The sequence below is a fragment of the Eschrichtius robustus genome, chromosome 2 (assembly GCF_028021215.1).
Source record: "Eschrichtius robustus isolate mEscRob2 chromosome 2, mEscRob2.pri, whole genome shotgun sequence".
In the NCBI taxonomy this organism is placed as follows: Eukaryota; Metazoa; Chordata; class Mammalia; order Artiodactyla; family Eschrichtiidae; genus Eschrichtius; species Eschrichtius robustus.
This window is the reverse complement of record NC_090825.1, coordinates 163,827,252-163,854,297: the sequence shown is the minus strand read 5'-3', so window position 1 is coordinate 163,854,297 and position 27,046 is coordinate 163,827,252. Positions and strand designations below refer to the sequence as shown.

The 27,046-nt window shown below is 56.8% G+C and overlaps 2 protein-coding genes across 6 annotated transcripts in view; both read right to left on the bottom strand.

The window, feature by feature from the left end:
• Positions 1-1,801: 1,801 nt before the first annotated feature.
• On the bottom strand, positions 1,802-5,629 carry EPHX3 (epoxide hydrolase 3). Its single transcript, XM_068534696.1, has 7 exons — positions 4,800-5,629; positions 4,539-4,624; positions 4,017-4,174; positions 3,794-3,922; positions 2,775-2,878; positions 2,561-2,697; positions 1,802-2,467 (listed from the first exon to the last, which is right to left on the bottom strand). Exons 1-7 carry the CDS (start codon positions 5,040-5,042, stop codon positions 2,242-2,244), a joined length of 1,083 nt encoding a protein of 360 aa, XP_068390797.1. The 5' UTR covers positions 5,043-5,629; the 3' UTR covers positions 1,802-2,241.
• A 2,927-nt stretch (positions 5,630-8,556) lies between these two features.
• The window catches only part of BRD4 (bromodomain containing 4), an 81,351-nt gene continuing 62,861 nt past the window's right edge, over positions 8,557-27,046 (bottom strand). For 3 of the 5 annotated variants that reach the window (XM_068536593.1, XM_068536594.1, XM_068536596.1), the window contains 11 exons: positions 26,783-26,982; positions 26,142-26,437; positions 24,916-25,026; positions 15,681-15,733; positions 15,183-15,546; positions 13,951-14,544; positions 11,454-11,828; positions 11,190-11,320; positions 10,840-11,045; positions 10,520-10,757; positions 8,557-10,176 (listed from right to left, as the gene is read on the bottom strand). In XM_068536593.1, coding sequence (XP_068392694.1) covers positions 10,108-10,176; positions 10,520-10,757; positions 10,840-11,045; positions 11,190-11,320; positions 11,454-11,828; positions 13,951-14,544; positions 15,183-15,546; positions 15,681-15,733; positions 24,916-25,026; positions 26,142-26,437; positions 26,783-26,982 — 2,637 coding nt within the window. In that variant the 3' untranslated portion in view covers positions 8,557-10,107. Of the gene's footprint in view, positions 10,177-10,519; positions 10,758-10,839; positions 11,046-11,189; positions 11,321-11,453; positions 11,829-13,950; positions 14,545-15,182; positions 15,547-15,680; positions 15,734-18,143; positions 20,434-24,915; positions 25,027-26,141; positions 26,438-26,782; positions 26,983-27,046 lie in introns of those variants that run through there. The other 2 variants (XM_068536595.1, XM_068536597.1) reach the window with 2 other exon arrangements.

The following is a 27,046-nucleotide window of genomic DNA, read 5'->3' as shown; positions in this document are numbered from 1 at the left end:
GAGGGAGAGGCTGAGCCCGGGAGGGGCCTCAGCCAGAGTCCAAACCCTCCGGGGGCCAGCTCCCTCATGAAGTGATGAGGTCTCTGAGGCCCTGGCTCTAAGAAAGACGCTCCCGGATTGGCTCAGGCTGGGAGAGGCGGGTTTCGGCCGAGCCACTAGTCGCTATTGGCTCACTTTCCAGGACTCTGCCCAATCAACGCGATCGCTTTTCTCCCCTCCCCACCACACCGCCTTTCTCCCGCCTGCAGCAGCGGAGGAGGAAGACGGCGCCTTCTCGTTACCCTGGCAACCGTCAGCGGACCCTGTCGCCCCGGCAACTGTCCGAGGCCTCCCGTCAGCCCTCTCCTGGGCCTCTTCGGTCACCCAGACAACCGCTACCCATTCCGGTTAACCATCAGCCCTTTCCCCGTCACCCTGGCAACGGTCACCAGACCCACCGCCCCCCTGGACACACGGTCCTCATCCTGCACGCAGGCCTCCTCGCCCTAAACCTTCGCCCCAAGCTGAGGTCCCGGGTTCCCTCCTCCTCTCGCCCATCTCCCCGGCCACAGAGGGGCACTGCTCCCACCCTGGCGGGTGGCGGGATGGGTAGGGCCCTGGGGGTCCCGGCTCTTGTCGGGGCTGTTGGACCGTCCGGTCCTGAAGCTGTGCGCAGCCCTGAGCCTGTCTCCTCGCTCTCGCTCTTGCGTGGGGCTGTTCAGCCGCTACAGGGAGCTTCTCAAAATGCAAACCATATCCCTCCCCTGCTGAAAACCCTCCCTGGCTCCCCTTGAGAATCAAATCCAAACTCTTCGAAGCCCCTGGCGGTCTGGCTGTGGCCTCTTCTTCCACACGCCTCCCCCTCTCGCTCTGCTCCAGCAGGCACTAATCTCCACGCTGTTACTCCAGTAGCCCAAGCTTATTCCAGCCTCTGACCTTCCTATTTACTGCTTCCCACTCCCTGAAAGCTCTGTCCCCCAGCTAGGGAAGACTTTCCTGGGCCCCGTCACACACCTGCATAGCTCTCTCTGCCTCTTCTCAGTTAATTCCAGAATGGGGGCTGTGTCCTTGTTCGCACTCTATCCCTAGGGCCTAGAACAGCTCCTGACACATACGATGAGTGAAAGGATGTTATGTTGGGGACAAGGGAGGACAGAGGGGGTGACCAGCAGGCAGGCTTTGGCCAGGCAGGCCCATCCCAGAGATAAGACAATGTATTTCTGAGGTCTGCTGGGTCCCCAGACTGATTCATCACGCTGCTGCAAGTCATGACAGTGTTCCCAGAGGCCAGGAAAAGGCTAGAGAGATAGAAGTTACTGCTGTGACCAGCCTGGGGCTGGATGGTTCACCTTCAACTTGTATGGCCCTCACTTGGAGGCTGGAGCCAGGAGTCCCCAGAAAGAATCAGCAGCAACTATGGTTAATTTGGAACAGAAGATTCCGGGAACTGGAGAGACAGGCCTCAGACCCCAGATGGCTATTCAGGGAGCTGGTCCCTTCCTGTGCCGAGTCCAGAACCTCACATATCCTAACAGAGCCGAGAGCTGTTTTCCCAGGGATCTTTCCCAGGCAGTGGCGAGAGAACTTGACCTCATAAGGCCTGGAGTCATGACCAGGAGGGAGATCGAGGGAGCTGCCCAGGGCCTGGCTGGAGAGGAGTCTGGACATCCACCTGCCTGCCCATGAGGGTCCTCCCTTGGTGAGGTGTCAGGAGCCAGCCCCCTACTCTTAAGCTAGGAATACCCTCATCAGCACTGTCCAATAGAACTTTCTACTCTGATTCAATTCAGCCCTTGAAATATGGCTAGTGTGACTGAGGAACTGAATTTTTCATCGTATTTAATTTTAATTAATTGGCATTTAAATTGACATAACCAGGCGTGGCTACCAGTACTATACTGGACAGAGCAGTATTTAGCTGAAGGCTCAGACTGGAGGTGGAAGCCAGGTCAGAGTTCATGGTCTGTGCAACTCTGGGCACTGCCTTTGGCGAGAAGAGTGGGGCCTCATGGAGGGGAGAGATAGGACACTCAGCATCCAGCTCCACAGAGAGGTGTACCTGGTTCCTGGGGTCAAAGTGCTTGCTCACACATGCATACACTCATGACTGTGTGTGAGCATATGGGGATGGTGTGCCTGAGGGCATCCACAGACGCACTTGTGTGCAATCTAGGAGTTCCACACCTGTGTGCCGCAGAAGTTCACCCATGTAAACACATTGTGAGAACGCCCGGGTGCATGCAAGCCAGTGAGCGAGTGCCACTAGTCCAGCAGGTCTTGCAAGAAGGCCCACATGTACTGGTGCATTTCCTTAGGGTTGCTCTGGGGGATCCAGTGCCCCACGCCTGGCAGGATGTGGGCTTCCAGCCGGCCTGGCACAAAACGGCTGCTGATGGCCCCCACCAGCCCCTGCTCAAAATAGGGGTCCTTCTCCCCCCACAGCAGCAGGGTGGGTGTGGCCAGCTCCTGGGGCTCCAGGGGGAAGGTCCTGTGATCAAGACAGACAGACAAGCAGAAGGACAGCTGCCCCCACCCGCACCCCCAGAACTCTCCTGAGCTTCTGCCCTGGGTCTGGTCTTACCTGAAGAGGTTTCGGTAGTAGTTGAGGGGCCCGGTGAGGCCACCGGGCTGTGAGAAGCCATAAAGGAAGGCCTCGAGCTCGTTGGGGGTCAAGTGTGGGATGCCCCTCTTGTGGTGGGTGAGGGTGGTCTTCAGGATCTGAGCACACAGCAGGACGCTGCCTTCAGTCCCACCCACGACCCTCCACCCAGCCCTGGGCCTTCACCCTACTGCACCTGGAAGTCAGACATGGACAGCAACTTCTCGGGCAGCCAGGGAAGCTGGAACAGGAACATGTAGTTGGAACGGAAGAACTGGCCCATGTGGTGCAAAGAGTAGTCTGGGGGCAGGGGAAGGCAGACATGAGGCCTGGCTCTCGGGTGGCCCCACACCTCTGCACTCTACCCATACCCAGGTCATGCACACAGATATGCCAACACTCAGGAATGCCACTGCTACCGGCCTGAGCCTGTGAGGACACTCGACGCTCCTCTTGGCCCAGGCACCAGCTTGCCTCTCTGACAAGTGGTCACTGTACCCACAGAATGGGGGCACTTTCCTCCACAGCTCCCGGGAGCCCCCACAGTCACTGGCGTGCTTCCCCCGCCCAGGCCTGGATGCATTTCCCCTGCTTCATGCAGCAAACACTTATTGAGCACCTACTGTGTACCAGGCCCTGTTCTAGACTCTGGAGACACAGCAGTGAATGGAACAGACAAAACTCCCTTGCCCTCAGGAAGCTGGAGACGGAGACAGAAAAGAAACAACAGCACCAAAAAAAAAAAAAAAAAAAAAAAAAAGAAAGAGAAAGAGAGATCACACAGCTATGACTACAACTCTGGGAAGTCAAATCAGGCAATGTGATGGACACTGGGTAGCCAGAGATGGCATCTCATGCTACTGTAGTTGCTTAGTTATCTACGTCTTCCCTGCCAGAAGAAAGCAAATTAACCTCTCTCTCCTCTGCTTCCCCATCTGGACCATGGGGATAATAACACTTTCATAGCTCAGGACGCTTGTGTAGGTTACTCTATGCAGGCTCCTTGTCAAAGCAATTGTAACATGTAAGTGCTCACAAAAATGTGAGCACTGTATTGTCACTGATTGTGGATTGGGAGCACCATGGGGGAAGAGATCCAGGTTCACCGCTGTGTTCCCAGCCCCTGGAGTGTTGACTGGTGGACACAGAAGTGCCGGCACAGACACACACCCCTTCACACAGGCACATCCCAGCATCCCGGACTCCCCTACACACCTTGGTACACCGACATGGGGGCAGCGCTGACCACTGCCATCCGCTCCACCAGGGATGGGTAGTAGATGGAGAAATTCCAGGCTAGGAGTGCACCCCAGTCATGGGCCACAAGGATGCACTTGGAGTAACCTGGGGGGTCAGAGGAACTAGTGTAAGTGAGATGGCAGGTAGAGGTGAGGCGGGGGTGACGGCCACCAGGGCTGGGATGGGGGCACATCCCCACCCAGGCCCAGAATGACATCCTGGATGTCTGCCATCAGCAGGTCGATGGTGTAACAGTCCACATCCCTTGGTGCATCAGAGGAGCCGTATCCCCGCAGGTCCACAGCCACCACATGGAAGCGGCTCTGGAACTCCCGGAGCTGGTAGCGCCAGGAGAACCTGTCAGGTGGGCCAGGGAGGGAGGTTGAGTCAGGGTCCCCAGAATACACCTCTGCCCTACCTATGCCCAGCAGGGGCTCTGGGCCACCCCAACTTCCTGCCCTGAACTTCCCAGAAGGGAACCGCAGCAGGTGGGCTGCGCCCTGGATCCCAGGGCAGCCTCAACATGGATACTTCTTCATCCCATCCCTTCAGGGCCTCCTGTCCCCATCTGTCTTCGTGTAGACCCCTGTCCCCTAGCGCCCTATATACTTCGCGCCCCCAGTCTGCCCAGCCCTTGTCCCTGCCTCTTTGGTGCCCTGGTGGTCCGGGCTTCACCTCCCCCTAGCCCTGTGGGTCCCTGGCCTCTGGGCCTCAGACATACCAGTTCTCCGGGAAGCCGTGCAGAAACAGCATGAGGGGCCCGTTGCCCCGTCCAGCGGAGACATAGTGCAGACGCAGGCCTGAACTCTGGGGGAGGGCACAGTCTGAGACTTGGGAATCTCCTCTTCCCGGGGCTTGAACACCCCTCTTTCCCCAGGCCATGTGCCCACCCAGACTTGTATTCAACCGTTTGCCACCCCCGCACCGGCCCCACACAGGCTCTTCGATCCTCGAAACCCCGGTGGCGCCCCCGCATGCTCACCCTGAGAGTCAGGAAGCAGTGCTCGCCCAGTGTGGGGTCGCTCAAGCAGGCGGGTGGGGTACGCCGGGGGCGCCCGCAGCAGCCGCGTCGGGGCCGGCACAGCACGTGCGTGAGGGCGATGCAGCCATAGACAGCTGCGGCCACCAGCGCCGCCGAGAACACGAGGCTCCACATGAAGGCACGAAGCAGCTTCAGAGTGAGGCGCGACGGCGCTAGCAGCGCCGTCACCACCAGCTCGGGCATGTCGTCGCGTCCTGGGACGACTGCGTTGCCGTCTGGGGTATGGGCGGGGGTCGCGGGCAGCAGCAGCGAGGCGGGATCCGGGCTGGGGACCCCGCCGCCTTTGGTCTGGGGCCCCCCCGTGCCGTCGGGGCTTGAGGAACGCACCGAGAGAAGAGGCGGGCGGCTCAGACCGAAACCGCCACCGCGCACGACACTCACCTAAGGGCTAGGTAAACACCCGGGCGCGACAGTGACAGGGAGCAAGGCTTGAGGTGCGGGGGTGGAGCCTGCGAGGACCAGGCTCGGGTGGTTGGGGTGGAGCCTTGGGGAGGAGGGATGCTAGGGGCTAGGACTGTGGGCGGGACCTAGAAAGGCTTGGGCGGGGCTTAAGAAAGGGACGGGGCCTACTAGGACTCCCGAGTTGGGTGTGTGGGTGGGGTCTAAAGTCTAGAGGGAGCTCAGGTCCTGCACGAAAGGGAGACAGGGGGGCGCAGTGGGTGAAACGGGCGGAGCCTAGAGCAAAGGGGCGGGGCAATGCAGGGTAGGTGCGGCCTACCAGCTGGAAAGGTGGGCCCAACTAGGCCTAGGAGCGTTGTATGGGTTAGGGGCGTGGCTTAGGAGGGTGGGAATGAGGGTGGAGCCTAGAGAAGGCGGGCCTAACGTTGGGCGAAGAAGGCCCGAGGCTGGGCCTGGATGACTTGGGTGCGAGAGCTGGACCAATGAGCTGCGAGTCGGCCTGGATAAGGGCCAATGAGACGGAGGGGTGGAGTCGGAACTAATATGGCGGGTCAGGTGGGCCCAGAAGCGGAAGGGGGCGGGGGGGACAGGCAGTGCCGCGCGTGGGGTTAGGAGGGAGGAGCGGGCGGTCGCCGCGGCCCAAGGAGGCCTCGGGAGCCCCTGTCGCCACCCCAACTCTGGCGGCTCCCCCCACTGGAGCGCGCGACCCTCCCCTCGGTCTGGCTCCGAGAGACCTGTTACCACCTTCCCCAGGCCCTGGTTCCAACAGTGGTCCAGCTTCCTCTACCCCACGCCGGCCTCCAGTTGGTCCAGCGGACGCGTCGGCCCGCCCCTGCACAGCTGTGATTGGACAATGGCGGTCCTTGATGTGCTGGCGACAGGTCCCGCCCGGGACCCAATCCGCAGTTGTTGAGGTCGAGGCTCAGCCAGTGGCGACCAAAGAAGGCGGGGAGACCAACTCCTAGAGGGCAGGGCCCGCCCCGGCCGCCGGGGAACCGGGCTGGTCGAATCACTGGGGCTCTGGGCGAAAGAGGAAGCCGAGCGGGGCTGGGCGAGCAGAGTAGCTTCTTCCTCCTCCAGTTTCGCAGCCTTCCTCCCCAGACCCTGCATATTTCAAGGTCGCTCATCATTTAACCCTTATAACAACCCTATTCAAGTGTAGGTACTATTATTACCTTCCTGTATTATAGACCAAGAGCCTGAAATTCGGCAAATGACTTAATGTCATTTGCCTAAAGCCTAACAGCTGGCTCAACAGCAATCCAGGAGTTGAGAAAAGCAGCAGTCTTCGGCTCCATCTTTCCTTCCGACCGCAGGCAGCCACTGGAACGATTTTCTCTTTCTTCTTTCGCACATTCAGCTATCTCTAAATGTGCTTATGTGGCTATTTCTTGATTACCAGTTTGGGGCATTGACTATCTCATTGTCACCACCACTGCAGGAGCTGTATCCATGGTTAGTTTTCCTATTGGTTTCCTCTAACTTTACCCCATTTTTATGACCTCCCATCTTCCCTTACACCTACCACTGTTAACCTTACCTTTGTATTTTCAAGGCTGCTAAACATTATACTTGTCCTGGGACCGTAAGTCAGTCCATAGGTCCCTATTTAAAGGGAAATAGTGGTTTATGTGGTTCTGCTTCATTAACAATGCATCTCAGAGCCGAAGAGACGTCTATATTGCACAAACGTTTGTTTGCCTTGCATTTATCACCTACCTTTTCTTGCGTGATTAGCCTGTATCATGGCTTTGATTTCATTTACGTTTTCCATCAAATCAGTTCTCCAACCACTTGATGATCCCGGTATCCCTCCTGAGTCCTCTAACCTGGCTGCATTTACCAGCCATGGCTGGTGGGTGTCTGTGGACCTCCCTTCTTCTGCTGCAGAACACTGACTCCTACATTCCTGCTAATGCCCCACCCCCCGCCCAATCTCTACCCTTCAGCAAAAAGCAGTAGTCACAGGATGATACTTTTATATTCAGTACAAATGTTTATTTTTGCAATGAGAACTGCACACACACACACAAAAAAAAACTTTAGTATATAAGTGAAAAGTCTACCAATTCCCTTCTACAAATGTCTAAGGTGTTTAATACAAGTCTCAGATTCACTGACATAATTATTGGCCAAGCGATCCGTGCATACAGTACAGTATGGGCTTGTACACACCTCTTAACTCTTGTATAGAACTAAGATTTCTAGTACTGTGGGAGAGACTGGGAAATGGCCAGAGAAATTAAATAGTAGATCCAAGTTCTAATTACAACCCAGTTAAGAGAAACACCCATCAGGGAGGTGTGGAAAGGGCCATAGCAGAATTAAATCTTTAGAAGGAAGGTGCAGACAAAACCATTTCTCAGGCTAAACAGTCAGACTTGGCCTGGGGAAGTTTCTGAACAAAACACGGAACAAAAATGAGGGAGTGGGATGAGACGGAAGAAACCCCCAAGGAACCAAAATATAAGTCACACTTGAACCAGCACAGTGGTTTATGAGGAAGTGCTGTGGGAGGGAAAGGGGGGAGGATTGCGTAGCAGGAGCAGGGCAGGTCTCTGGCTGAATGCCTGAACTACATACACCATTAGCTGAGAGGTTTGGCAGATTCCAAACACAAGATACAGGGTCTTTCTGGTTGAAAAACAGAAAGTGGGATGTGGGTTAATAAACAGTGCTGGAAATGTTTCAATCACTTTGTGTCTTTGCATACGTATAAATCACATAGTTTCGTCTTACATCCTGGGGGCCGCTCTTGCGTACTGCCTTTGCCCTGTGGCTGGGGCGTGTGTGTACAGGTGAGTACACAGGCAGACTGGCAGGGTGTCCACCTGGCAGGCTTTCTCACGGAGGAATGGGTGCGTGTGCGTGCTTGGCGGGGGTGGGGGGGCGAGGATCCTATTTTGGGGGATGTACACTTATCTAAGAATAACTGGTTAACCCTGAGCTTAAATGAAAGGAGTTCAGTAGAGGCAGGCAAGGTGGGAGAAGTGGCTCAAGTCCTCTGGCTGAGTGGGGAACCAGGATGGAGGAAGGGCAAAGGGGGAGAACACTGTCTGGAGTTTGACCCGGTTCTGCTGGAAGATGCCACCAACCTAGGCCAGGGTCCACAGGAAGAATGGGTACTTGGGCTCCCTGACACAGCTTTAGCTTATAGGGGTCAGCTCCTGCCCAGGGACAGTAGGGACAGGACACGTGGTCCCCGTCGGTAGATCCTGTACAGAGGTGGTGTGGGGGGCCCCTGGGCCTAGCCTAGGCAACAGGTGGTTCACAAAGAAATGTCAGGGAGACGCCAACATTAAAAAAGAGAGATGTGTTTATTCCATGATCAGTACAGACCAAATGCATATTCACCGTATGAAAGTCAAACCAGTCAGTGACTCCAGAGTTTGGCCAACACTGAGACACCAGCGTCATGGTGTAGAGTGGATTCTCATGGCACACGTAACCTCACCAAGGGCTCCAATTATAAAATTAAAAAAAAGCGGGGGAAGGGGCAGCCGGTTGGTAGGGCCAAGCGCCAGGCGGGGAGCTTCTGCCTCAGTCTGTGGCCTGTGGCCCCTGGCCCCTTGCGCCCACCACGTCCCCTGGCCCTTCCTCTCCTGGTAAAAAAAAAAAAAAAAAAAAAAACAACACAACAACAACAACAACTCAGAAACAGATTTGACATTAAAAAACAAAGAAGCAGCCAACGAATGGCGGGGAGAAAAAAAAGGAAAAGAAAACGTGGCTTTCTGGTTTTATAATTAAAAATAGACTAGTAAAGTTTGAAACTGAGTAAAATATAGGCAGTTTTTTTGTGTGTTTTGTTTTGTTTTGTTTTTTGTGGGTTTTTTGGGTTTTTTTTTTTGAGTTTTTTTACACCAGTTTGGTGGAGTCACCAACAAACTTCAAACAAAGATATGCCAACTATGTTTCACTACACAGTACAGCCACGGTCACACACTACCCACAGCGCGGTGGCAGCCGCCGCTCAATGAGGAGACAATCACACCATTTCGGAGATAAGCAGTGCCATTGTGTCTGGAGGAGAAGAGAGAATTAAAAATAAAATAGAATCCAACAAAAAATATATATATAGAAAAAAAAAAAAAAAAAAAAAAACAGAACAGAAACACAGGTGGGAAGGAACTGACTTTGGTTGGTGGCCTCACTCGCCGGGCGAGGCCGGCCCACACACGCGCGTGTGACAGTCACCTCGCTCCAGATTGCCATGGACACACACACACCTCCACGGCACTATTCCCTTTTGCACAAGCGAACACTTACAGAGAGCGGCTCTCGATTAAAGGCTTGTGGGGGGAGAGGAAGGGAGGGGTGGGGTCTGTTCAAGGCAAAGTCAGTGCCAGCAAGGGGGTGGGCCAGCGCCCTCACCACCTCCAGCTCTTGCAGGCCTGCCCTGGTCTCCTGGGTGTGGGCAGGGGCAGCTGAAGTGTGGAGGACTCCTGGCGGGCAGGACGTCACAACGTCACGTTCTTGGGGACAGTAAACCAGTAACGGTGGCGGCAGCAACGATGTCCTGTGTATACTGTGTAGACGTTTGGCAGAGAGAAGGGCCTCTGCCCCACACGCGGGGACTTGGGGCTTGGGCCTGGCCGGCACTTGCTCGTGGCGAGGCGTGCTCTGAGCCGATGTCCTGTGGGGGGGTGGCGGGACGTCCGGCTGGCTGTAAGGCAGATAGGCTCTGCAGTCCTCAGCTGCCCATCAGGCCTGCCCCAGGCATAGCATGCAGGAGAGCCAGGCCCGGAGATACCCCCTTGCCACTGCTCCTGCCTCCACTGCTGCCCCTAACACTATGGAGAGTCAACGTTTTGCCAGGAAATCAAAGTCAGAAGTCACCTAGGTGCTCTCAGAAAAGATTTTCTTCAAATATTGACAATAGATCACTCTGGAAATTCATGTCAATGGTAGCTGCCATCTGGAGGAGAGAGGAGAGTGGGAGGAAGTGAAACTCGGTGTCCTGCCCTTGCTGTGGCTCCCAAACTCTCACCCCTGACCTCCAGCATGGGCTATTCCCTCAGGGCCCACACCCCAGAACCTCCCCTGCACTGGGCCAGAGCACCTCTGAGGCCCAGAGGCCAGCATGGCGCAGACAAGGAGGAGCTCTGCCCTGAGTCCCCACCCAATGGCTCTCTGCTTGCAGCCCACCTCTCGGGGAGAGTGAGAGCCTCCCTGCCCTCTCCAGGCTCAGGGTCCCCCTTCTCAACTCCTCCAGGGGTGGCTCTCCGCCCAGCAGCGCCCACCCGAGTGCCCCCGCTCACCGCTTCCCGGCGCCTCCGCTCCTGCTCCTGCTTTCGGGCCAGCTCCCTCTGCTGGTCCAGCATGGACTGGGGCTGGGAGCTCCGGGCCTGGGGGGCGGCGGCGGCGGCTACGGCCGCTGCCTGCTGCTGCTGCTGCTGCTGCTCCTGCCGCTGCTGCTGCTGCTGCTGCTCCTGGCGCCGGCGTGCCTCCTCGTGGGCTCGCCGGGCCTGCTCCAGCGCATCCTCATCCTCTCGGCTCCTGAGCAGAGCAGGGCTCCGTGTCACGTGGGGACGAGCGCCAGCCCTGGGAGCCCCACAACCCGCCCAGAGCCCGCGCCCACCTCATGCGCTCCTGCCGGAGCCGCTCCTTCTCCTTCTCTGCGTGCTCAGCCTGCGCCTTCAGGGCCTTCTCGCGTTCCTCCTTCTCCCGGGCCGCCCGGCGGAACTGCTCGAAGCTGTCACTTGATGACTTGGCTGTGGAGGACGGGGTGGTGGGATGCTTCTGCACCAGGCTAGCCCAGGAGCCCATATTCTTGATTTTTAGGTCCTGCGAGGCAGAGAGACCAGGGGGCCAGTGAGGGACCCTGCTGCATCTGGACTCCTCCAGAGAGGCCCAAAGTCTGAGGACACACCTGCCAAGGCACCTCCCTGGGGTGGGGGTGAGGGGCACTCATGGGTCCACTGCTCCTACCTTTTTGGGTGCAACTGGCGTCTTCGGCTCCTGTTTCTGTTTGTCCTTGTCAGGGGCCCCCGGTGGGGGTGCATTCTGCTCAGGGGGCCGAATCACAGGCCTCCCGACATCCACGGGCTTCATCTCAGGCCCTGAAACACAAATAGCCCGTGGGCCTGGGCCCAACCCACCTCAGCGGGGCACGGTTGACCGGCCCACAGGAAGCTCACATCCAGTGCAGGCCTGGGGGCCTCAACCTCAGCTGGGGTTGGAGAGGGCACTCACGCTGGGGCAGGTGGACGGGGGCCTTGATGCTCTCTGGGTGCTTGGGGGGTTCCGGCCGCAGTGAGGGGCTGAAAGGCTCACTGCGGATGATGGGTGAGTGGATCTTCTCCTCCTTCACCACCACCAGGGGCTGGGGCTGGACCACGGAGGCTGCACGTAGCTCCTGGGACGGCACAGGCATGGCAGCTGGTGAGGTGGATGGGCGCCCCTGGCCCCGGCCTGAGCCCATCCCTGGGGGCTGTGGCCCAGCCCTGCCCTTTACCTGCTTCTTAGGCTGGACGTTTTGCTGGGGTGGCGACTGGTGGGTCAGACTCTGGAACTGTGGCATCTGGGGGGAATGTATCATAAGCGGGGAGGGGGCTTCACGGAGGTGACCTAGGAGAAGGGACAAGGAGCTTATCAGCATGTCTGGTATGGAGGCCGCGGGCCCTGGGCCCAGCCAGGCCCTCCCAACCCAAGGGAAGCCCCACAACGGCTCAGCCCCCTTGCACGTCAGGCCCTGTGCTCAGTGTGCAGCAAGGCTTTGTGGAGCCATGAGTGCAATCCTGGTGTTTGATACCACTGTGTGCCAGAAAAAAAAGTTTCCATTAGGAAACTTTAGGAAGTGCAGATACATCTGGTCCCAGGTGGGGTCTGAGCTTGAGTATCTTTTAAAAGCTCTCCAGGTGGTCCTATGGTATGGCCTGGGTCAAATACAAGGGATGTCAATAACCCCACAGAGCAGGCAGCCTGGGCTTCCGGCTGTCCCCATGTGGCTAGGCCGGTCTGCCTGGACAGCTGCTTCGGGCCTAAGGCCAGATCCCCAGGAACCTCCCCAATACAACTCAACCTGCAAGGCCCACACAATGGGGAGAAGCCTGGACCGGGCCTACACCACAGCAGAACTGGCAGAACAGGTGTTGGGCTCATGGTTCTTGCAGAAAGTGGGCCAGCCCACCCACCTTCATCCAACCAAAGGCTGGGGGCACCCAGGCAGCCTTGGCCTGGGCCTGCCAGCAATCTGCAAACACACGACTGCAACAGCCTCCTGTCTGGGTGGCTCCCTTGGGAGCACCTGCTGAGGCTGACCTGGGCAATGGCAGGCTCTCAGGCCTATGACTTGCAGAAATCTCTTGTCTACTGGAGGCTTCATCCAGCAGCACCTAGAGGGGAGCCCAGTAGCTCAGGGGGCGGTGCCTTCAAGTTGGCCTGGTGCCCAGGGATGCTTGCCAAACCTCCCTGGACTCCAACAACTTGGTCTTTGACCCAAAGCCCCCAGCTATGCTCCAACACACGTCACTCCCTGTGACTCATTCCAGGCCACAGAAACTCAGGGGGAGATGGGCCCAGAGACTCTAAGCACAGATAGCCAGAGGGGACCTGCCCTGCCCCACCACAAGTGCTGACTCTTCCGAAGGCGTCTCATCACCTGCCCACTACTGGTCTCCACAAGGAAACCCAGCCTTGCTTGAGGGTGGAAAACAGGCACAGTTGCAGAGCTGCTGGGACCACCACTAGTCTTTCCCAGGGAGGACAGCCAGCTGTTCTCAACTCAGGGTACACAGTGATCCACTTGGCACCTGGCAGCTTTTGCTGGGTTTAGGAGCAGTCACAGCCTAAAGTCAACAGCTTTATTCAATTTGTAGGCGGCACTCATGGGACACCCCCCCCCCACCACCACCACCAAGCCAGGCTGCATGGTCTACATGCCAAGTCCAGGAATGTCAATGTGTCACCACACCATGAGGCATCTACTAAAACACTGCCCCACCGTGGTCAGCCAAAACATTTTGGTCAGAGACACCTAGAAAACAAGTGCCCAGGAAAGGCAAGAGGACATGGCCTGCCCAATGCTGTTGACTGGAAAATGGCAGCCTAGATCAGGCTGGAGACTGGGAGCAGGAGACAGCAATGATTCCTGGGTGAGTCGTGAGCTACCTGAGAGCTTCAGCCTAATTCTCCCTCCCGGCTCCACCAGGGGGGCCTCCTGACACCAAAAGCAGACCACCTGTTTCCATAGGTTCCCAAACAGACCACACTGCCCAGACCTGCTCTTGGCTCTGCCTGGACCTCACACCCCACTGTTTGTTAAGCTAACTCCTGCTCATCCTCTGGTCACCTCCTCCAAGAAGCCTGCTCCAAGAAGCCTGCCCCAATCCCCAGAGGCAGAGCAGGTGCCTCCCCTGGGCTTCTGGCCTCCTCACCTAGCAGGAATCACAATGCACTGTTAACACTCTTGACTGTGAGTTCCAAGAAAATGGCCCACTGGGGCCTTAATCTGTCATCTCGGCTTGCAAGCAAGATGGACACCTGATTAAAACACTGCATCAAGTATCATCGCCCCCTTTCAGCTGCCTCTCTCCAACCAACCCAGAGCCTTCGAGGCTCAGCTTTGAGCCCATCTCAGCCTGCAGCACAAACTGACCCATCTGGCTTCTTGAGGACAAAACTCTGGGCCTAGCGCCAGCCTCCCCAGAACCCAGGGGCAGGACGGTAGTGCTGGTGGGGGGACACTTACCAGTTGAGTAGGGGTCTGACTTGTGGTGCCGGGGTGAAGGGTGATGCTGGATGACTTGTTGAGGCTTGGCGGGCTGAGGCGGGGGTGGCTGCTGGCCCGTGGGTGGGTGGGTGGGCTGCTGGCCTGGGGGCGGCGGGGGTTGCTGGATATGGGTGGGGAACTGCATGGGTTGCATATGCACGGGCCGTGGCGGGGGCTGGTGCTGCTGCTGGGGTGGCGGCTGTGGCTGGGGTGGTGGCGGAGGTGGCTGCTGCTGCTGCTGTAGCTGCTGCTGCACTGAGGGGTGGGGAGGCGGGGGCAGAGGGGGCGGGGGCTGGGACTGCACCTTCACGGAAGGGAGTAGTGGTGTGGGGGGCTGCACCTTCTGCAGCTGCTGCAAATAGAGCTGCATCTGCATGGAGGTGAGGGGTGGGGCAGGCGGATCTTCATCCTCCTGCAGCAGCACTTGAGGGGGCTGAGCCATGGGGGGCTGAGGGAGTAGGGGAGGCTGGGCCAGGGCGGGTGATACGGCTGGGGGACGGGCAGCCTTGGGGGGGAGGGCGGCAGCTCGGTTACTGGGCCGTGATGGCTGTTGAGGCAGCGCGTTGTGCAAAGCTGGAAGGACACAGTAGCAGGGTGGTGAGGCTCACACACCCCGTGGCCCCCGGTCCAGCCTTTCTCCTCCATCCTGACCTCCTACTTGTCTCCCTCCAACTGGCAACCTCTCCACCATCCTTGGCTTCCCAAAAACTCTAGAATAAGGACAGCGTCCAGGGAGGTCTACAGGATCAGGCCCCTCACCAGCATCATCCTGCCCCATGCTCCAAGCCCCCAACTCTCCTCCCTTCCCTTCCCTCCAACTGCTCCACTTGCCCTTCAGGTCTCAGAGCAAGTCTTTCCTGATTCCCACAGGTATGTCCACTCTCGGATGAGGGTGTGTGCCCTCCCAAACCCCCATCCCTGACTGGGAGCTACGGAGGGTCACATATTTTTCCATCTCACACCACGCCCGGCCCAGCAGAAGATCTGCATCGGTGTCTTCTGTACCCAAAGCACTCTCTCTCTGTGCAAGGCCTGTTCTGGGGCCTCTCGTGTAATTTCCATAATGGCCCCGAGAAGCTGCTAACCTCCCCTTAGAGACAACTGAGGTTAAGAGGGGTTCTGCAGGTTGCCCGGAGTGCCCTGTCACTGTGGTAAGACCTCAGTGGGGAAGGGGACCTCCCCACACTGTTGCGGGTGTGGTTGCAGCTCACCTGGAGGAGAGACCACCGAGTGCTGGTTGAGATGAGGCGGAGTGCTGTGCTCGGGAGGCTGGGGCAGGTGAGGGGGCAGCTCGGGCTGCGGCAGGTGCAGGATGGGCTGGGTGAAGTGGCCAATGGGGTCGAAGACGCTGCCTGGGAGTTGGGGTTCCAGGACGGGCACCTGGGTGGCGATGAAGGGCGGAGGCGAGGACTTCATCGCAGGGGCTGCCTGCTGTGGCATGGAGGGCGGAGGGGGTGGGGGCGGGGGCTGCTGCTGTGGAGGTGGAGGCGGTGGGGGCTGCTGGGGAGGCGGTGGGGGCTGCTGGGGCACGGGGGCCGGGGCCTGCTGCATCTGCTGATGGTGGTGGTGATGGTGCTGCAGACAGACAGACAGACAGGCTGATGTCAGGCAGGCCAAACCCGTCTGGGTCAGACACAGGGTCCCTCCAGGGTCCAAAAAGGCAGGTGGCCACTGCTCACCTGCTAAAGGACACCCCCGACACCACATACCTTCTTCTGCTCCCTCCCGGGGTGCCCCTTCTTTTTTGACTTCGGAGCCATCTCTGTGGAGGAAAAGAGAAGGTGGTGAGCCTACGGGGGAGAAGACTGGGAGCTGGCCTTGAACGCAGAGCAAGGAGAAAACAGAGGATGAGTTCAGGAGAAGGACCGGTGACAGTGAGAGGGAGGGTGGCTGGGTTCTGTCTGGGATGGAAGTTGGTCACAGGGGAGGGAAAGACATGTGGGGTGCCACCTACCCATTTGCCTGTTGCTTTTTCCTAGCAGGGACCATGCCTGAAAAGCTGCCTGCCAAGCTCCAGACCACCAGCTCCATTAAAAGATGACACCCGAATGCACTGGGAACTGAGCTACGAGAAACCTCCTTGCCCAACGTCTCCTCCAATTTGCTGGTCAGAGGCCTCTACAGTGACCTGAGCACCTGCACCCCAACCTGCTTTGCCTTGGAACAACCACGGTGTTTGAAATGATCTTGTCTGAGGCTCAGAGACGTTAAGGGACTTGCTCCGGTCACACAGCTAAAAAGTAACAACTCGGTGGCCTCCAACTGCATTGCCCTCTGAGGCTCGCTCCTTCCCATCCTCCCAGAGGAAACAGAGATGCATGAGTTGGGGTGAGAAAGACCACTGGTGCCAGCATGGGCCAAGGCCTGGCCACAGAGCCATGGGACAGGTGAGGAGAGTGCTGACAAGTGGGAAGTGCTGACAAGCATGAGCACTTCGTGGAGGAAGAGAAGCCAGCCAGCCAGCCAGCCTCCCTGGACGACCCAGGAGCCAGTGGGGGAGGTACTCAATGCCATTGCCAGCAGAGGAGGAGGCCACTGGCCAGACTCCCCTTCCTCTCAGGAGACCGGCCTCAGAGAAGTCCCTGTGTTGGGATACAGTCAATGTGCTGCAGGGAGAAAGCAGCATGTGTCCCGGTTTCTCAGGAGCCAATGGCTTGTTGCCACCACTGTGTGGATAAATCTGGGGTGTGCCTGTCTCTGTGAGGAGTGTGCAAGAGCCAGCATGACTCCCTCTGCCCCCACTCTAGAAGCTTATGCTAAGGAACTTTTGCCAGCTGGATGCCCCTTGCCAAACACTGCTGGGTGTAAACCTCAGAGGAGAGAAAGCCCAGCCACTGCTCAAGGGCTAGGAAATGAAGTCACCAACCACCAGGTGGGAGGTGGGACCCATGGTGCCTTTCGGATTCCTGTCACTGAGAGGCACCTCATGGCTTTGCCTGGCATCTCCTGAGCTCCTTGCCAGGGTGCTGGCTCTTGCTGCTGGTGTTGGAGGACCCATGCTTTTGCCCAAAGCGGGGCTAGCTCCACTGGTAGCTGCTTCATGGAGGGCCGTGCTAAACTTCTGTGAGGTGCACAGCCTTGGTGCGATGTGTCACCAAAAGGGATGAGAAGGGACTTTGTGCCCTGCAAGAGCTCACCATTCCATGCAAGTGATAAGACAGTGACACAAAACTCAGCAGCTACAGACATGTCTCATACAAATGGCAGCAACTAGGGACACCTGGGACACAGGAACTGTAGGCCCAGCCCCAAACCCAGACACGGGAGATGCCAGGATACAGGGCTCAGGACTCTTTGGGTCACATACAAAAGCTGGTGAGGACACTCTTGAGGGTCACACATACAAAAGGGAGCCATCTGGGTGATTTGCAGGATCAGGCCACAGGGTATCTGGCAGCCGCAGGATGGAGGAGGAGAGGCTGGAGGCCCAGGACCAAGCGGACCCTACATACACAGGGATAAAGCACGGAACACAGAGGCTGCTGACCCAAGGGAGTGGGAGAAAGAGGCCGGGGCATTCCTCCAGGCTGGGCTCCTCTCCCAGCATGGATTCCAGTAACAGAAACTGCAGCTCAAGGGAGGCTGGGGGCGGCTGCTTGCAGGCTGGCATGCCTTTGGAGGGAGGGGACCAATGGGTCAAGTCTGACCAGGAGAAGCCACTGTGTCATGGGGAGAAGGCTGGGCAGGGTAGGGGTGGCCTGTCATCTCATGGCCTTGGGGGGAAACACTTTTTTCCATCACAAAAGAGGGACAGTGGCTCTGAACCCTCACCATCTCCCTGCAGCCATGAGCAGAGAGGCCCACCTGGGAACTAGAGGGGGAAAAGTGCAATGGGGCCCTTAAGGATCCAGGGAGTGGCTTTCAGCTGCCTTAGAAAGGTCACTGGGAGTACCATCCCAGGGCTCCACAGAAGTGCTGGGAGGGGCAGGTCTAGAGTGGGAGAGAAGGTGGGAGGTGTGCAGCAGACCACCAGGACCAGAGGACTAAAGGGGCCAGCAGTGGGGGACCAAGGGGCACTGGAGCCTGTTTGGGACAGCCACATCTGGCTCACGTGTCCTGAGCCTCATGTTGGAGTTACTGGTAGGAAGACAAGACAGGAAGTGCACAACTTCACAACACACCAGCCCCAAGACACCCCCACACAAAACTCTCTAGAAAGGGTTACATGAAGATGGCCTCAAGTACTGTGTGATCTTTATTCCATAAAAATCTTGAACTCAACACAAGTTTCATCTTTACATAGGATGGTAATTGTACAAAGAATTAAAACGTTTTTGTAAAATCTGATTAAAACACTGATTCCTCCCCACTCCCCCACAACTCAAGGGAAGGAGACAGGATAGAAGGTAAGGGCAGAGGTGCGTAGCCCCTCAATTGAACCGGCTGGGAGCCTTAGCACCAGCAGATGCCCAGGCCTCCCACCCCTCCTACAGCGACTCCTCAGGCCCGGATGGCACCTCCCACTGTCCGCATGCTGGAGGCTGCCGACAAGGAGTGAGTGGGCTTCTGCTCTCTCTGCTCTGTTCCTGGGGCACTGGGCATAGGTGACAGCTTGAATCTAAAGATCAGGTTCTCTGTCAGACGGAAGCCCCATGGGCAAGAAGGACGGAATCCCTGGACAGCGAGGGTGCAAGGACCACGCAGGAGAGCTGGCCCGTGGCTACAGTCCATGTGCACACGAGTGGGAAGGAGGGGGGGGAGGCACACAGGCCGACGCTGTGGGAATCTAGCCTGCCTTTTGTTCTAAGACAGCAGAATCTTCCCAGAAAGACAATGCCAGCGGCTTCCCAACCGTCCTGTGGGAATCTCCAGGCATGAAGCTCCCTGACCCTAGCCAGGCTGAGTTGTACTGGTAACACATCAGGAACCGGCCAAAGGGCAGCTCAAAATAGTCTGTTTGACAAATGAGCTCGACTGGAAGCTGAGCGGCTACAGGATCAGGGAGCAGCCTAGGAACTCCCAAGTATCACTGCAGGGCCCTGGAGACTCTGGGGAGGCTGAACCTGGAACCCAAGGCCAAGGCCAGTCTGGGGCAGTTAGAGCTGCTTGGGCCCAAGGCCCCAAGGAGCTGGGGAGGGGTGCCAGGGTTTCCACACAGGCGGTGGCCAACTGCACCTTCTCAAGCCTGCTTCCAGCTCCAGCAGAAGGCAGACTCCAAGATGCCAGGAGATGGTTAGGCCTTGAAGTACACACAAACTATATATAAAACAAAAAAAAGCTCTCTGAAATGCAGATGCTATTCCTTAGGGAACTTTTCACGTCAGGCAGTTTTCTGTTGAGATGCTGGATTCATGACCAAAAAAGGGCCGACATTTATTTTTGGAACAAAAAAAAAGCCTATTCAGTGCCTCTCAGAGGGCTTGGATTATGTGGCCACCCTGACCTGCCCCATCCCCAGCAGCTGTCATTATTCTAGGGAACTGAAGACTAGGAGACTACTTGCATGTGCATGGAACAGGGCCCGAAGGCTCTGATGCCCTCACAATTGACTGGTCCAGTGCTCTGGGTTTCAAGAACCCTTTCTTGCCACTAGCCCAGATCCCAACCCCCACCAAAAGAAAGGATGATGGGCTAGAGGAGCCAGGTCAACTGGCTGCATGGCAACTCCTCCCCAGACGCCCCTCACTAATGGCCTGCCTGGCAGCTCCTGCAGCCTACTTCTAGGTACCTGGGAAGGGAGGGATGGGGAGGCAGCTTAGGAAGTACTTTCCCTGTGTGACTTTAGGAGAAGAGGCCAAAGATGCTGGGAAAATGCCCAACAGAAACAGTGGGAACAATGAAAACAGGAGGACTCCAGGGGGCTGTGAATCAGCTGTGGCTGGTGACAGCCTCTGGCTAATGGAGCCTTATAGGTCACCAGAGAGAAGGCATGCTGAGGGACAGCCCCAGTGAGCCTTTGGGCCCAGCTGGCCTCGCCTCTAAAGCCCCATTCCTCACTTGGGGAAGCTCTAGATGTTAGTGTTCTTCCTTAGGGTGAATGAGATCTTCCCTGGGCTAATGTCACTGCAAGATCCAGGAGGGAAGCAGTCAGGATCCAGAGTCCCCAAAAGAGGGAGGGATGAGGAGAGAAAACGTATTTGTGTTGGGGCCTTGCACACAGAGCAGCACCACATGTATGCGTGTGCGGGGGGGGGGACTGTCATCACGCTCTGGGAGATGCCACCCACCCAGAGCACCCCAGACGACCAGGGAGGCGGGGCAGGACAGCCAGGCAGTCTTTACACAGGAGGCCCGGGCGGGCAGCCAGGCAGGCAGCCTTCCCGGAGGCGGGACTAGGCGTGAGCTGCTGGACATGACTAATCCACCCTAGGGGACAGGCCCAGGGCTCTGAGGAATTCCATAACTTGATGGAGTCCTGTCCCTTTCACGGAAGAAAATGGACTTAAGCTATAGCTTGCTGGGAAGGAATCTGGAACTGAAGACCGTTTTATTAAGAGTCCGTGTCCAATGATTAGGCAGGACCTACATAGAGGGAGAGAGAAACCAGTGTGAGAGAAATGGTGTGGAATGTACCGTTCAAGTCATAAGAACAGAAGAACCGCAGACCAAGCCAGCCTCCTGTGCCCTGCTTGCTGTCAGGGCACGAGAGAATAGCGCCGCAGACTAGGAGTTCCACCCCCTGCCTGGCCAGCTGCAGGTGGGGACAGACCCACCTTTCCCTTAGAAGGGCCTCGGATCTGGCACGCATGGATGTCTCCAGAACCGCCTGAGACTGCTTATGCTTCTAGACAGAACTGCTTCCAGTAACAAGTTCCATATGCGCCGAGTGCATGCTGGTGTTGTTCCCTTTACTGGTCTTTGCATCTGAGAGGCTACCCTGCCTGTCCTCCTTGCCATCACTTCTGAAGACCAGCCTGGTGTGCCATGCACATTAGGCGCCCACTGATTCTGATCTTATCCTCCAGGGTCTGCTTTTCTGCACCTGTCTATCTCAAGGAGGTGACGCTGACCCATCCTCAGGGCTTGGGTGGAGGTAGGAAAAGCCCCTAAGAAAGGAGATCTGGAGTGCAGGACCTCTAGCTAACAGCCTCACCTCTGCATTCCTATAAACCGCAAGAAACAAACCAAAAAAAATTATAAAAAGAGGAGCCAGTTACATACACTGTTGAGGAGGAGAACAAATAAAAAATAAAAACAGGCTGAGGAAGAAAGTGTCCTTTCTTTTTCCCAGGCATCGAATGCAGCTCCCCTTGACCGGGGACGGGGTGTGGGGCTCGTTCCCACCCATATAGCAGAGCAGATGCTTCTGTCAGAGTCACAGATGCAACCAACACTGCACTCCCATGGTCCCCAAGTGCGCATGTGGGAAAAACCCGCCCACCGGCCGGTCTCCCATTCAAGGCACATTCCACAAGGCTCACCCTCGCCCATGAAGCCCTAAAATCCGTCCCTGCGCGTGTGTGGGAGTGTGAGGGTCACCTGGCAGTGCAGGCAGACTGGCTATAGCCCCGTCCTCCAGATCTCTTCCTACCCCCACCCACCCCCACCAGGGGACTTACCCCCTCCCCAAGAGCGTGCGTCACACCCTTGGAGCGGGCAGCAGCAGGCCCCAAGATGGGACTGGAACTGAGTCCTTCCAAGACCCCAGGGGGTCGGAAGCTGAGGCTGGTTGTCTGGGAAGAATGCCCCATGGCCTCTGTCTGCACTTTCCAGCTCAAATCTTTCCAAAACATCAAGCATTCCTTTTCCCCCTGGAGCTATTAAGAAACACCCACATGCTCCGATCCTGGGAAAAGGAAACCAGGAGACTAAAATAGCTGGAGTGTGCTCCCTCTGCAACAAAAAGACCAAAACCAAGTCCAAGAGAATTCCCTGAACTCCTGTCCCAGCCCAGGCCAGGGGTGCTCCTGAGAGGGACAGGAACTGTGTGTCCGCCCCACCCATAAAGATCTGTGGGTGGCATTTGGGAAGAGCCAGACATCAGCAATGTGATGGGGTGAAAGCTTCAGATGGCTCAGGGGCAGTGGGAGGGTGGCACTTGTACCACTGCCTTCTGTCCCTCAAGCAGATTCAGAGTTTAACCAGAATCAAAGCTCAGTGGAAGACCACGACTCAAGTAACAGCTGGGTTCAAAAGATGTGGTGGGACTGGCCAGCAGTGCTGCGTGCTGCTGGACATGAGGAGGAACACACGGTGGCCTGGGACAGAGCTGGAAAAGAAACACCCCCTCCGCCCCAGTCTGTGGATGCACTGCCTCCCTGAAGCGGCCTTGCCCCAAGGACCAGCCCCATGTCCTGAGCAGCTAGCAGCATCCTTGTCTATGGACAGTGGCCAGAGAGGAGTCCACGTACCACTGCCCTAGTCCCAACTTAGTGCCTCTGTTCAATTTCTTTTGGTGATTCATGTCTCAGGGCTGTGTCGGCAGAACTGACAAATATAGGCCCTTAGGAATTTCGGCATTAATCCAAATGGAAACACAAGAACAAGAAGGGCAAAACAATTAAGACCCCAAAGACCAAGAGAAATACCTTCAGTGCCCCCACCAGGCCCCATCCCCCGCAAGGCAGAACCACCTGTAACTGGTCAGAGACATCTACCCATCTCCATGGACCCAGCACGAGCGGCTACTGGAGGAGTTGCCCGGAGAGCAAGTGCAGGTTCCTGTGCAGGATGGGGGTGGCAGATGGCCACATTCAGTGGTGCCAGGGCACAGGCTCCCACTTTGGAACCTGTAGCATCTGAGCTGCAGGGTACAAACCTACACAGGGTGGGTCCCTCCCAAGAGTAAAAGCTCTCAGCTGGCCTCCGACAGAGCTCTCCAGTGCACACAGAAGGCAAAGGAAAAGTCAGGACCACGAAGACAAAAGAGACGCTCGTAAAACCCAAGGTGGGGAGGGTGCCTGGGAAGAGGAAGGAGCTGGAGGCAGCTGAGGGAGCCGCCAGGGCTGGACTGCCGGAGCCTGGGAGCCTGCAGGCTGGCGGCTCTGAGACTGTAAATCTCACCCTCCTTCCTGCCAGGACAGCTGTTCCCAGGACTCTCAGATTACTTGTTGCACAATCCTTCCAGCTTCTTTAAAAAGGGGAAAAATGTGGAGGAAAAAAAAAAAATCTCGGCAGCAGCAGGGAGCTGCTAGAAATGCTGTCATGGTCACTCCACAGCAGGCGGCAGCAAGCGGGCTGTAGGGCGCTCAGGAGTCAGGGACAAAGGCCACAGTCACAGATTCGCAATGGGGACATCAGGTGTGATGGTCATGGTCCCCTAAGGTGCCACGGTGGGTGGGGCCAAACCATGCTGTTTTAGCTATCTGGTCCGCTGCCAATTTCAACCTCTGGGGTATTCTTTGGTTGTTCAGATCCTTAGGAGAAAACGCTATGAAACCCCTAGTAGAAGCAGCCTGCTGGAAAATGCAGGAGGTACAAAACCCCAGAGGGAAAGACAAACCTGAGGCTTGGCTGGCACTGAAAGTGAGAAGTCAGCAGCCACCAGGAATGCTAATTGGGCCCAAGAATATGGCCATTCACCCTGCTAAGGGCGCTGGGCCCTGGCCTGGGGCCAGCTCTGCCTGAGCAAGCACCAGATGCGGTGCCCCCTGCTGGCAGACAGATTTAAAAAAGCAATGGAAGGGTGAGCTGGTTAGGAAGAAAGAAAAAGGTAAAGGATGGAGAAAAGAGGCAGCCAGCAAACTACTCACAGCAATCTTTGTATACAAAAGGAGCTCAATAAATACAGAATATACTTAATGACTTTCATGTCACTTTGGCCCACTGAAAATGAGGTAGTCCAGAGCCCTCCCCCAACACTTTGGAAACCTGATGTCCTTACTGTAGAAGGGAAGAGGAGCAGTGACAAGACCCAGAGGCCCCCTTGTCCCCAGCTTCCCTGGACAGAGGCAGGCTGAGCCCACAGGAGGACCTGTGGACCCACACACCTCAGAGCAGCTTCAGTCTTTCCAACTGCTGCAAATGATCCTCAAACTTCCTTGGCACGACCAGGTCACATTATTTATGTGAACAAAGTGGAGCTTATCGTTTATTTCCAGTTAGAAAAAATATCAGGGATAAAATAGGTACATGAAAGAATATGCCAGGAGTCTTCGTTGCCCGAACACACGTTTCCCACTGTGGATGTGCACATTGCAGCCTGCCTGGAGGGGCACGCCCAGGGTCCCAGGGCAGGCTCGCGGGTGGTCCACAGACTGTCTGCTCAGCTGACAGAGTTAGACCTGCCCAGGGACAACTCTGCTCACCCAGAGAAGGCCAGCTCCACCTCACAGAACAGGCTAGTCACCAGGCTTCTTCCCTAGCCTCTCCTCTGGGCCAGTCTGAGCATCTGCTCCCCTGAGAATAACCAGGCGAGCTTGTATCTGGAGGAAAGGTCCCCTTCCCCACCACCAGCACAGCTCTCAGCATCTCCACCTGCCCCCACCTCCCGTGTCAAAGCTGCTGTTCAGGCGCACCAGTGGATACACGTGCACGCCCATGGAGCATGGAGAGAAGGAACTGTTAGAGGTACACGACACGCATGTCCAAGTGCGTGCAGTTAGGAGTAGCCAATGCAGCAGTGAGCACACTCTGGGGAGGATGGCAGTGCCCTAAGCCCCAGGAACAGCAGGGCCAAAAGCAGGCTGCTCCACACCTGCCAAAGCACATCACCTGAAAGGGCTGTGTTGCATGCAACTGTGACACACGGAAGACTGTGAGGCTGGGCAGGGTCACGCTAAGATCAATTCCTTCATCTGCCCCCACCCCTTCTTTCCCAGGTCTCTGCAGTGTCAACACCCCTGGCTACCTGTCTTCCCTGCCCCAGCCCAGGTCGAGGGTAGTGTGGGGGCAGGTGCAGGGCCAAGCACCCCCCACAGTTAGAGATTAACATGGTGACCAGGTAGATGGAGAGATGGGAGGGCCCAGCAAGTTCTTATGACTGCCATCTCTGGTCTCTGGTAGCCTGGACACAGGACGGAGCACAGGCAGGATTCCAACAGGGCTCTAAGTTAGACACCTAACCTGTTTCAGAGTCTTCGCTGTCAGAGGAGCTGGACTCGCTGGTGCTCTCCGACTCTGAGGATGAGAAGCCCTTCATCTTGGAGGAGCCAGCAATCACATCAACTTTCTCAGCTGCAATAAAGCAACAGGGACAGAGTCAGGCAGGGCCCTGAGTCCCACGAGCCAGAGGGCTGCTCCTAATGGCCAGCTGCAATCCTTCCGAACCCCGGCCAGACCCACATTTCCCAATGGTAAGCAGCTAGCCTACCATGCATGCCAGCCAAACACTTGGCTTACACTGGACTTTCAAGGCCCCTCCAATCTCTCAAAATACCCTTTTGCAGGGTTCATCAAGGATTAAGAGACCAGGGCAGGAGAGAATTCTCTAACACAAGGAACTGCCGGGATTATGCCCCCTCAGCTACTTTTCTGACAGTGGGTAAAGAGGACTTAAAGGGGACGTGACAGTCAAAGACAAAACAAGATAAGGAAAGAGCCCCAAGGGATCTCCCAGCACCTCAGTGTGCAGACTGAGGCGAGTGTCACTGTGTGGCACCCTGGGCGGAGGAAGGGGGGTGTGTGTGTGCCAAGGACCCCAGGAGTCAGTCCGGGCTGGAATGAAGGCTGTGTGCCAAGCCCTGATGTGGATCCTAAGTCCTACTGGTTCTAACGCAAAAGCTGTAAGCCAAGACAAGGCACTGATAACACAAAAGAGCTGCCTGGAAGACCTGGGGGACAGAGCGGGGGGGGGGGGGGGGGTCCACACCAAGCTAGAGAAGAAAGCAGGCAGGCACAGTGCCAACCTAATGCCTTTCCTCCTAGCCACGCCCCCCATGCCCAGAGACCCCAAAGACGTAGGGGGGTGGCTCCTAGGGAAGACTCAGAGGCAGGAAGCTAAGGACGAAAGCTGCTGCTGCTCAGAGCAAGGCTTCGGACACCTAGGTGCAGGTGGACCCCTGATGGCCAGCAGCCAGAGAGATCAACAAAGGCACCAATAAGCCTAGGGCTGAGTCTGATGTCACAACCCTTCAGAGGTTTCTATGTCAAGAACGCAGATTTTATAATCGGAAAGAAAGCAAGCCTGCAGAGAACGAGGGCCGAGACTGGAAGGCAAAGTTACCTGAAGGTGCCAACAGGGGCCTCACTACTAGAGGTGCAAGGATAGCAGCCTGGCCCACCTGCCCAGCCCTCTCCCTCACCCAGGACTGGGAACACCCCCACCACCGCCCCAGGGTGCCCAAGGGCACCTTGAGGTTTCCTTTTCTTCCGCAAACAGGAGGTGACATAGCGCTCCAGTTCACGCAGGGTGGATGGCTTCAGGGTCTCGAAGTCAATCTCGATCTCGTCGGGGTTGGAGTTCTTGAGTGAGGGCTCCCGCGACTGAATGATGTGCACCACGCGGCCCAGCTTCTCACCAGGAAGCTTGTTGATGTCCAGGCTAAGCTGCCGCTTCTCTTCATACGACATGGGCTTGCACTTGTCTTCTTCCTCCGACTCGTATGTGGGAGGGGGCTTGCTCTTCATGGGTGCTGGCTCCTTCTTGCTACGAAGGGGTGATGCAGACACCATTAAAAATGGGTCCCTGGGGGAAGGTGGGTGCATATCCCTCCATTTAGGGCTTGGGGAGGCTTCCACACCCCCACCCAGTGGTCTTCACAGGAAACAGGGGGCGCTGGCAGCGCCTTCCTGGGGGCACGTGGCTGCAGTTGAGACCACAAATGGTGAACTGGGGGGCTGCTGTGGTTTGTCTTGCCGCCTGCACCATGCTACCTGCTATCCTCCCTGCCTCAAAGGCCCACCCCAGAAAAAAGAGCAGAGAGGCAGCCTCCCTCCCCACTGTCCCCATCTGGACTAGGGGCACTGGTGGGGGTAGGGGTGACCCACAGACCTTGTGTTGTTGTTACTGGTATTATTTTTCTTTGTCTTTTTGGGAGGAAGTTCCTTGGCTTTGCTTTTCTTATTCTCCTCCACTTCCTCTTTCTTTTTGTGCTTTTCTTTTTTCTTTTCCTTTTTGTCTTTCTCCTTTTTCTTTGGTTTGTTCTGCTGGGGCTGTGAAAGGGCTGCAAGCTGCTCGTGCACGGCTTTGAGCTGTGGAGCAGACAAGCAAGACACACACTCCCGTCACCCTGGTCTCTGGCCCTCAGCTCCATGA